General features: G+C 42.5%; 1 protein-coding gene across 1 annotated transcript in view; it reads right to left on the reverse strand.

Moving 5' to 3' along the window:
- The window catches only part of LOC306932907 (uncharacterized protein), a gene marked incomplete at its 5' end in the record, with an annotated part of 46,590 nt that overhangs the window by 31,136 nt on the left and 3,518 nt on the right, over nt 1–11,936 (reverse strand). Inside the window, one exon of the mRNA XM_079514882.1 lies at nt 272–379. Within this exon, the coding sequence (XP_079371008.1) occupies nt 272–379 (108 nt within the window). The remainder of the gene's footprint in view (nt 1–271; nt 380–11,936) is intronic.

The following is an 11,936-nucleotide window of genomic DNA, read 5'->3' on the forward strand; positions in this document are numbered from 1 at the left end:
TTCCCCTCACTGTATATTTTTCTTTTCCCTTTTTACCTCCTTTTTGATAAATTCTTTTTTGATGAATTCCTGTTCTGTCTATAGAAGTGTCTATTTGTACGTCTCTAAATGTTTTGATGATTTGAACATGGTGGACCCTGTTGGAAACAAGTGTAATGCTTAATTGGGTCGTCCACTCACAGTTAACAGCCTTTGTATTGAGTTTGTGCTTGAAATGTACTGTAATTCTGCAAACTGTTAATAAATTCTTCAATCAATCAATCAATCTAACCTGCTCTGTGTTGATTAGGTTCTGGATTCAAAACCACATCCAGGATTCTGCGTTGCCGCTCAATGTTCCGTTTGGAATCCTCGTAGATTTCTGTTACAATTCTCTCAACTGCGCCATTATGTCTTCAGCAGCCGCAGAGAGTCGCTCGTTTATCAACGACCTCACCGTTAGTAGTAAAGTCATATTAGCACAGTTAATACGGTGTTAAAAATGTGGAACAACAAAGTCAAACTAATGTTTAGCTGTCGGTACGCGTGTGTACATGTGATTGTGAGCTGTTGTTTGTTATGATGGGTTTTTGTGTATGGCGGGCAAAACAATGTACAACTTCCGGGTCGATTACTCTGGTGTCAAAAGAGTCAAAGCTGTTGTGATCAAAATTAGTGTTTAACTCCACCTGCTGGCGAAAGTCTGGCAAGACCAAGAGTAAACTATATTCAAAGTAGTTTCACCATAGTGGTGGAAAGTAATCAACTTAAGTAAAAAAATAAAAATAAAGGAAAAAATAAAATAATAATAACCGTGTGTCACGTAGTGTGCCAATGGGGTTTAGCACTCTACTGAAAACCATTGCTGATGCCAACCTCTTTTTCTCATTTACGTGTACTTAGGCTACTGCACGATTGTGATGTACTTTTGTAAGTTTACAGTACTTCTATCTACTCCACCACATCTCATCTTTGTTGTTGTTGTTGTTGTTGTTGTTGTTGTTGTCTATCATCAGTAATGCAATTAAGATTAACACAAATGCAATACAATTGAAATGTTGTAACATCAAACACACGTGGGTGACCAGATCCAAACTGTTCATTTGGGGACAGAAGTATCGCTTGTGTGGGACAAGTGAGACGGCCGGGACGGGGTTAGCAACTTATTACTTAAGTTGCTATTAAATGCCTTGATGTGATATTCGGACATATAGGCCCGCCTAATATTACCTATCATTTTGTTATAAACCCCTCTGGCGTCTCACGTTTTGTTTTAAAATGGGTCATGGTATGGCCAACTTGGTATACTGTGTAGCCTATAGGCCTATGGGATATTTATCATTATTATTAGTTAGGCTATAGTTATTTTAACAGACTTAAAAACTTCTTGCAGGAAAAGAGACAATGAGAGCTTTACAACAGAAAGCCAATTATTAGGAGACTATAATAGGGCATTTGAGCTTGCCAGTCACAATGTGAGACCGCTACAGTAGGAGTGGGGTCTCAATTTGTGGGACAAAGTCTTGGAAATGAGGGACTGTCCCACACAAAGGGGGGCAAAGTCATGGATTTGTAAATTATGGCATAGGCTATAATTATCTTGAATCTATTTTTCGTTAAATATTTCCTGACACCATAATCAATCACCACTAGGTGGAAGTATAGGTTAAGAAAAATGGGAAATAAGCCCATACATTAAAACCTGCTGCCAAGCTGGCTTCATTGAATGTTATGGCTTTTTAAGAAAGACAAACGCTTGCAACATGATAGCTTGAAGCTCTGAACCTTGAAGCCAATTTCAACATGTTACTACTGCTGTGACCATGTTAGAGAAGCAACAAAGATCATCCAAGTCATTCAATCTGAAAACATTCAGATGTTTTGAGTCACTCTGGTGGTATGGTGGTCTATGGGCATTGATTGAGCAGTGTGTAACTGACTTAAAGCAGTAGTCTCATTTAAATGTCGAGTAACCTAATCCATGTTAGCATTATGGACTCAGTAAGTCCTCTGTACAGACTCTGTACTACAGAGGTGGAAAGCCCTGCGGAGCTTATGGAAATCTGCATGCTCTCCCACACTGTTTATTTAAACATACATTCAATGTACTGTAATCAAAACCAGCAAGGATGGAGATTACCTTCCCAGATGTGTTCCTTACAGGCTATACATGTATGTCTTTTTTGGTATTTCTTCTTTATTATTTAGTGTTTTGGCTGTATGTTTTTGGCGAAGGCTATGCAAGCCATGGCATTTGTAGCACCTTGTTAACACCTTTATGCAGAGTCAGACACGACACGTGCACGCACGTGTAAACGCACACATAGCCTACACGCGCACGCGCGCGCGCGCACACACACACACACACACACACACACACACACACACACACACACACACACACACACACACACACACACACACACACACACACACACACACACACACACACACACACATTTGTGGCCTATCCAGATTGGAATCAAATTGGTTTTTATCAAGTCTGAAGAGCAAAAAATATATTGCTAAATCAGATTTGAACCACATTCCTAGATGTTTTTTAATTCAAATCTGATTCATTGATTTGTCTCATTGTCATTCTGGACACTGGCCTATTTTATACTTTGTTGTATGATGCATGGTGCTCACTGAAAATAGGTTGAAAAATATCTTCACCAAGTGACACCATCGTAAGTTAAGCATTACTCGTGCCTATTTCATTACAACTGCAACCGATGCAGACAGGTTGACAATGTCTGAATACACAAATCGGATCACTTGCAAATAGTGTGGACAGTCAGTCCTATTAAAGATCAGTTTTCAGAAACAAATCAGATTTGCCTGCAGTGTGAGCAAAGCCAGGGAGACAGACCAGCACATGCTGTACAAACATGGACAAAGATGGTGTTTGTGTGTACTTGTAGAGATGCTCTTTTCAGTATGTGAGGCAATAGCCAAGAAATGCACAGAGATGTAATCTTGAAAGTAAGTTGATACTTTCTTTGCATATCGTCGCTGTTGGGGAGGAACCAGCTATGTCCATTTTTCAACTTTTAATAAATCAGTGCTACCTTACGTCTGTGTGTGTGTTTTACAAATTTTGATGTAAAGGGAGGAGAGACATTCACATCCACACCCAAAATTGAGCAGGTGCTAAGCGAAAAAATATATATGAGAACTAGAAAGAGAACACTGACTCGCACACTGTAGGCTCCAGTTGTAGGGATTTATTTATTTATTGCACCTGAGTGCTGCTGTGACGTTTCGCCCTTCCTCAGACTGAAGTGAATACGAAGAGACACCCATGATATACAAACGACATGATCACATAATGCATTGCAGCTGTGGACATCAGACAAAGTCACAGGACCAATGGCCAAACAGATAAGAATTAGAATATAGCAAATGCAATTACAAAAGGGATGTAAGCCCTATAAGTGCCAATAAGTCACATGTATGTAAGAAAACCCAATAATCACATAGACAATATCACCATTGTCCACAGCTGCAATGCATTATGTGATCATATTGTTTGTATATCATGGGTGTCTCTTTGCATTCACTTCAGTCTGGAAGGGCGAGAGACTGAAACGTCACAGCAGCACTCAAGTGCAATACAAAAGAAATCCCTACAACTGGAGCCTATAGTACAGTGTGCGAGCGTGCTTTTTTTTTTAGTTCTCATTTTACAAATATTGAACCAATGAAAAGTATTTATAAACGCTTCTGACTAAACCTAACTCCATTGGATCCTCAAACCGTCGGTCAAACCACCTAAATCCAACTTGCGGATTTAGGTGGTTTGTCGGTCCCCCATTGATTAGAATGACCAAGTCAGACGGGGAAAAAAACTCCACATTATTGGTCAAAAATCTTTGACTCCACTTGAGCTGTATTTGGGCAAAGTGATGATAATGTAAGGACAGATTCAAGTATATCTGACAATGTATAAAGTCACCATACAGACTTGGATAAGACAGTATTGTGTTATTCTAAAAACATTTCATTTCCTGAAAAGTTAATAATCGGGAGCTGGTTTCTGTTTGACAGCAGATATATTAAATTCAGTAGTGCAGCGGGTTCTAAAGAAGATGAAGACTCATACAAGGATTTGTCTTTGGCATCTTCTTTTGTGACAACACAACAAAATTCCAAAATGTTTATAGACATTATGTATAATAGGTTCAATATATTAGTTCGATTTACTACTGAACCTGTACATCAATAGGGTGATGGCTGTTTTATGCCTGTCTCCAGAGGTAAGTTGTGTGTGTGTGTGTGTGTGTGTGTGTGTGTGTGTGTGTGTGTGTGTGTGTGTGTGTGTGTGTGTGTGTGTGTGTGTGTGTGTGTGTGTGTGTGTTTTCAGATGATACAGTGAAGTCAGAAAGCAGTTCGACGTCTGACTCAACAGGACATGACAATGGTAATGGTAACACAGACATGTTGCTGCCATGGTGCAGCTTGATATGGTATACATGGATAGGGGTGTGTGTGTGAGTGTGTGTGTGTGTGTGTGTGTGTGTGTGTGTGTGTGTGTGTGTGTGTGTGTGTGTGTGTGTGTGTGTGTGTGTGTGTGTGTGTGTGTGTGTGTGTGTGTGTGTGTGTGTGAATGAATAGTTTATTTCGGTGCTCTACATTTACATGTTAAGTTTCATCATTTGCATTTAAGTTTTTACAAAGAGGTGGCACCGAAAAGGTCTAGGCTGAAGCCGAAGCTTATTTTGCCTAGCCTTTTTTTAAGAAAAGAAACAAAATACAAAGTTAATACAAAGAAAAGAAACAAAATACAGAGGAAACAGAAAAAAATATTTTTTAGAACTTAGTCTTTTTAGAACTTATGATAATAATCTTATGTTAATGTTTAATAATGATAATAAAATGATCTTATGATAATGTTTTATATCTATTTAATACCCTACTTTTAAATAGCTGTGTGTGTGTGTGTGCGTGTGTGTGTGTGTGTGTGTGTGTGTGTGTGTGTGTGTGTGTGTGTGTGTGTGTGTGTGTGTGTGTGTTCACTGGGAAAACAGCCTGCTCATTTATGGCATTCAGCACGTGACGCATGTGGAAAGAGAGCGTCTTGCGCACACTGGCCAGCAGAGTGTTTTATAAGCTGCTGTGGACAGAGAGGGATTTAGTTCTTGTTTCTATGATAAGCATGTGCTTGATAGATAGCTGTATGTTTCCAGAGTCTCTCTGCCTGGCCCGCATGCTGGAAACTCAACCAGTGCTGCTGCTATAAATACATGTCCCCGTCCACTGAATCCAGCTGCCTGCAGTAATGATGATGTCAGGACTGTAGCGAGTCAGTCAGGTAGTCCACTGGTCTCCCTGTCTTTTCATCATCCTGCTCATCAGGAGCAGTTAGGGGATCAGTGTCTTGTATTGCTCAAGGACACTTCGACACGAAATCAGGGGGGAGCAGGGGACTGAATCGGGAACTTTGTCATTCCCCAAGTGGCCGCTCTACAGTACGTCCTGAGCTACTGTCGCGTCTCCCCATGTCTGTCTGTCCGTTCGTCCGTCCGTCCGTCCGTCCGTCCGTCCGTATCCGCCCACGCATTGTGAGCTTGCAGATCTGATATTTTCCGGTATAAATGTATAAATGACACTGACACATACTGTATATTACTGTCTCTCGGTCTGCTATCTTCTATCATTGTGCCTGTCTGTCTGCCTTCACGCGTGTCTGTCTGACTTTCTCTCTCTTCATGCATCCACACTGACCACCTGCCTTGAGGAGATAAAGGCGTGGATGACTGACAACTTCTTACAACTAAACAGCTCCAAGACAGAGGCCATTCTAATCGGCACCCCACACAAGGTCAAATCATTAACCAGCATCACCTTCTCCACCCAGGACCTCCCCCTCTCACCTGTAGTCACCAACTTGGGTGTAAAAATGTACCCCCACCTGACCTTTGACCCCCACATCAAACACCTCTGCAAAACCTCATTCTTTCACCTCCGAAACATAGTCAGACTCCGTCCCACACTCACCCTACCAGATGCAGACAAACTTGTTCACGCATTTATCTCCTCAAGGCTTGACTACTGCAACGCACTTCTCACCGGGATCCCTAGCAAGAGCAACCAGAGGCTCCAGTACATCCAGAACAGTGCTGCTAGGATCCTGGTGAGAGTGCGGAAATACGAACATATCACACCCATACTCCATTTCCTTCAGGATAGAATACAAGGTCTGCCTCCTCACCCATCAGTGCATGCACAGCAACGCCCCTTCCTATCTGAAGGAACTCATTGAACCCCCAACCTCCTCCCGCTCCCTCCGCTCTGGAAATTCAAACACACTCAAAACCACAAAAACAAAACTCCACACCATGGGGGACCGGGCCTTCTGTTCAGCTGCTCCTCGGCTGTGGAATGCCCTCCCCGACCACCTGAGAGCACCACAATCCGTGGACGCTTTTAAAAGGGGACTTAAGACTTTTCTTTTTAACAAAGCATTTGGCTAGTTGGACTTTTAGATGCCCGGTGTGCTTTTAACCTTTTAGCATGCAGTATACTTGACCACGAAATGCATGAATTGTCCTTATTTTAGTCCTTTTATAGTCCTTTTTATTTTATTCTTCTTCTCTTGATGTAGCACTTTGAGATTTGTTTCAAATGTAAAGTGCGTTATAAATAAAATGTATTATTATTATTATTATTATTATCCATCCATCCATCTCTCTTTTGTGTCTTTTCCACATCATCTGTTTCCATTCAGCCGTCAACTACACACCTGTCTGTCTGTCCACCATCACGTCAATGTCTAGCTATCTGTCAATACGTCTGTCCACTTGAAGAGACACCAGTCTATCTACGCACACACGCACGTACGTCAGTAATCTATGCTTGCTGTCATCATGCTATTTCACCTGGTTGTGCTATTAAAGCTACCGGAGATGTCTTTCCACTGCAGTGCCTTGCTCTCTGTATGTACAGTATGTGTGTGTGTGTGTGTGTGTGTGTGTGTGTGTGTGTGTGTGTGTGTGTGTGTGTGTGTGTGTGTGTGTGTGTGTGTGTGTGTCAGGGCTGAACTGTGAGGGGGGGGGGGTTACAGTTGCCACCTAGATGGTTCATTGGAGTGACCTGTATCGCAGGGAGAAAGTGCGGTAGGCACGCTGCCACTCAAAGTGACTACTGGCCATAACATTGTGTCTTTTCCGGGACTTATCAATATTCACAGGAGCTTTGTTGGCATGAGAAAACAAACATTTACATTGCCTTTGATTGGCCTATACCGTCACCTTCTGTGACGCATGTGGAAGCTTGCTCGAGACCAGAGCTGAAGGAGGCGTCTAGCTTTCTATGTCTATGGTGTGGGGACTCCCCTATAGCGGGGATTCTGGGGGCCCTCCCAGAATATACAGAGTATACATTTCCTGTGTTCTGGTGAATTTGGGGAGTTTGATAATCAGGCTTGCTTTACTAGCATTGGAAAATGATGGGTACAATTTCAGCCATTAAAATGCAAAGAGTAGGCCTACAGAAATTGATTTGATGAAGCAATGTAAGGCCCATCTTTAATAATAACATTAATTATTTAAGTGAACATCCCTGCATGATTGCATGCGCTGCTCACACCCCCCAAGCGGGGGGTCTGACTCTGGGGGGGGGGGGTCAGTCCTCCCCCAGAAACCTTTTAACATAGATGTAAGTTCCTGTGTTCTGGTGAATTTTGAGACTTTGAAACCAAATCATAACCAAATCCAGGGGAAATCCGGGAGGAATTTCAATGCAGGAGTCCTGCAGGATATGTGGTTTAACTGCAGGAGACTCCTGCAGGATCCAGGGGTGTAGGCAGCCTTGCGTTGTAGTCTGTAAGATTTTAATGCTGCGTTCACACTGGCAGATGCAAAAGATACAAAGCACATTTGTAGCTTTGTATCTTTGTAGCTGAAGTTGAAACCCAACTGTTTTGTAGCTTTGCAGCAGCTACAAATGTCAGATCTTTGTTTCTTCATATCGCTAGCTTACATTGAACATGAGTGGCAGACTGTATCTTTGTGTCTTCATATCGCTAGCTTACATTGAACATGAGTGGCAGACTGTATCTTTGTGTCTTCATATCGCTAGCTTACATTGAACATGAGTGGCAGACTGTATCTTTGTGTCTTCATATCGCTAGCTTACATTGAACATGAGTGGCAGACTGTATCTTTGTGTCTTCATATCGCTAGCATACATTGAACATGAGTGGCAGACTGTATCTTTGCATCTGCCCGTCTGAACGCAGCATAAGCCAATTGTTTGTTTGTTTGTTTTTTGACTAAACAAAAGTTAGGCCATAGAGTTATACTCCATATGGTTATACTGCAGCGTTGCAGAGTCTGGGTTAACACTTCCGCGTTGTGGCATTTCAGGGCTTAGGAGGCACTCCCATTGGCTTAGGCGACATTTCAGTATGAGTATGAGTATGAGTTCAGACTCTGGGCAGCCAATCAAGACTATAGGTCCTCAAAACCCGAGTGAAAATAGGCCATATTTTGAAGGCATCAAAACGTTGGCCCACAGGTTGGGAATCACTGCATGCACCTGCATGTTTTCAAAATGGGCCGCCATGGGAGGGGGCAATTGGAAAGTAGAGAAAAAAGAGAAGTGTATACATTATGTATACATTATGAAGAGTATATTGTAATGTTTTAATGACTAATAATAATCATGGATTGCATTTATAGCGCTTTTCTATCCACAGAGTGCTTACTCAAAGCGCTTTACAATGGTTCATTAATTTATACATTAGTAGTTGAAGTGGCGAACAGTCAATGCCAGCGTCCTCACTTCACACATTCACATGTACATGTACACCAATAGTGGCAGCACTGGGAGCAATTCGGGGTTCAGAGTCTTGCTCAAGGACACTACCTCTGGGGGAACCTCAGAACCTCACGGTTGCCATCCGGCTGTTCTACTGACCACTGATCCACTGCCGCCAAGCTGGGATCGAACCCCGGTGTCCAGGTCGGCATGCAGACTGGCAGGTAACAAGCAACGGCAAGAGAGCTACCTCTGTTGGAGGAGCGAGTTACGGCTGGGTCTTTTGCAGGGTTGATACAATATATTGTTTTATTAAAAAGAATGATGTATGAACTCTTTTGGCCATATCTTTTTATCTGCTGGGCCTTTAATAGCTGTCCATTACTGTCACTATATATGGTGGGACAAATAGGTCTGTCTGTCTGTCTGTCTGTCTGTCTGTCCGTCCGTCCGTCCGTCCGTCCGTCCGTCCGTCCGTCCGTCCGACTGTCTGTCTGTCGGTCCGTCCGTCTGTCTGAATGAATACTGGTATACTCTACATTACAATATGTATACTGTATACATGAGGGTATACATGGACCATCCATCTGGACATTATGCAATCCTACTGTCAAGTATGATGATGGACATCTGGGATGCCATACACAGCTGCCCGCCGACACTTATAGGGGGTACAATGTAATAATACAATGTTAATTCTCGGAGAGGGTAACAAATGTAACCAAATGGACCAAATGAACCCCCTCCTTCACCAACAGAGAGAGGTAATTGCAACCGTAACATCAGGGATTCAAAATCCCAGTCTCCTGCATGGGAAACAAAAATATACCACTCAAGCAAGAGGGAATCCTTGCATTGGCCTATTCAATTTGGTGACCGCCAGTGCAGGTTGAAACCAACCTCTGGTCTCAATGAGTAGTCACTGAATTCCAGACTTCCTCCTGGTCACCAGTTTTGGTGTGACAGCCACAATTAAACGTCTTGGATCCCGTCTGCTTTGTTGATACAAAGAGACAGAACTTAACTTTGTAATTTCATGCACCCCATTTAATGTATTTCAGACACTAGATTGGATACATCTTGACAAAAACAACAGCTGCTGTTTTCAAATGTTTGGATTCTTCACAGTTTGTAATAAAAAAAAATCTCATTTGTTACCTCAACAGTAATTCTTTGATTATTCTTTTTGTGTATAGTTTTCAGTTTTAAATGTTTTAGAATAACTAATAAGTGTCAATTTAGTGTTAACTATAATACTCATGGACTTAAGTGCACATATGAGATACTTTTACTTTACTTGAGCATTTCCATTTTTCGATACTTTGTTTTGTTACTCCACTACAGTACAGTAATCTCAGAGTCAAATATTTAACTTTTTACTCCACTACAATTACTTGAGAGCTACCAAAAAGTAATGGGCACTAATGCATGCACGTGCACGCATCCGCCTCGTGGACAGCAGACTGCTGGGCGAGCGCTGGCGCTTTGGCATAGGGCGTCAGATCAACATGGAATGAATTCTGTACTGGCTTGGGTTTGATGAGGTCAGATCAACATATGGAATGTCAAAACAGGTCAGCTCCATATATGGAGATCTAAGGGTGGTAGCGAGGACATTCTCTTGAGTGTACAGGGTTTGATGAGGACCGGGCGCGGCTGCACTGATAACTTTGGGGCAAGCCCATCTAGAGTTTGAATGGACAGGAGGTATCTCCATCCCTGATGATGTCACGTGATGAGACCTGGGCACCATATGGGGGCATTCCCATGTATGGGGATTTTGAGTGACTGACTGACAGAAAATGTCACCATTATCACCTAAAAGGTACAATTTAGGAATTTAGTAGACGCTTTAAATCCAGTGCGATTTACAGTAAGCAAGAACACCACAAGTTTTACATAAATCCGCCAAATCCATCGCACAAGGATTTGGCGGACCCCCTATAGTAACTCTGAGGACCCCCTATGGGCCCCAGACCCCCTGTTGAAGACCTCTTCCTAAGAGTCATACTTCGGCAGGGCCGTGACCTCTGTGGGACCTCCGACCTCTAACAGATTGAGGCAAAGTGACTGGCCGGCCCTGATGGAGAGGTGTTTTGGGGGGTTAATGTGTGGGGTCAAGGGACTCATTCTGAAGTATTGGGAATGCCCCCCCCCCCCCCCCTGGTGTATGTCTGTGGTGGAGTGTATGACAGAGTGTATGACATAATGCTGCCGACTCAGGACACTTCATCAGCATTACTCTGTCTGCCAACGCACGCACGCACGCACGCACGCACGCACGCACGCACGCACGCACGCACGCACGCACGCACGCACGCACATACATACACACACACACACACACACACGCACTCACTCACGCACGCATGCATGCATAAATACATAAACAAATTCTGATTTTTTTGTATATTTGTAATACAGTGGTGGAAAAAGTACCCACATTTTTATTTAAGTAAAAGTATCAATACAGCTTGTAGACATGTGTTACAACTAAAAGTCCGGAATTCAAGATTAAAACAAAAGTATTGGTACCAAAGGTAATAAGTAGCCTACTCATTAGTCATTATGCAGAATGTCACAATGTCACACTATTTCACAAGTTCAAAAAATATTACATTGTTTATCTAATAGTTTTTATGATTTTATGGCCATTGCCAAAGCACTCTGCTGATAGACAACTATACTAAGTACTGCACTTATTACCATTATACCCTTAATAGTATGAAGATGATAGCATTCAATATTTATTTAATTCATGGTTCAGGGACCCGGCCTCAGGGTTCCTTGGGGGGGTTCCAAATGGACCCTTACAAGTCTGTAACTCTGAGAGCTTCCATTTGTACACTCAGATATTTGATTTGATTTAAAGGCTGCTCAATTAATTTCAGATTGTCATACTGCAATGGCCTTACCACAATGGTCTCTATGTCATCACAGAAATGAGGGAAAAGAAGGAGGAAGGAAGAAAAAAGCAGGTCCTTTTTAAATGAGAACAAACAGATCCAACATGTGTTTCAGGGACTCTGCCTGCCAACAGCATTACATTCACAAATCTCCAAGCGGGTACATGACATTATAAAGATATCTGAGAGATCCGTCCGATTATGTAACCTCACTGAAGCTTTGACTGCGCTCCTCAAGATGGGGCGTCCCGCCGTGAGCAAAGCCAAACGGGACCAGAGATTGTAAAA

Source organism: Electrona antarctica, assembly GCF_951216825.1.
Source record: "Electrona antarctica genome assembly, chromosome: 2".
NCBI classification, from domain to species: domain Eukaryota; kingdom Metazoa; phylum Chordata; class Actinopteri; order Myctophiformes; family Myctophidae; genus Electrona; species Electrona antarctica.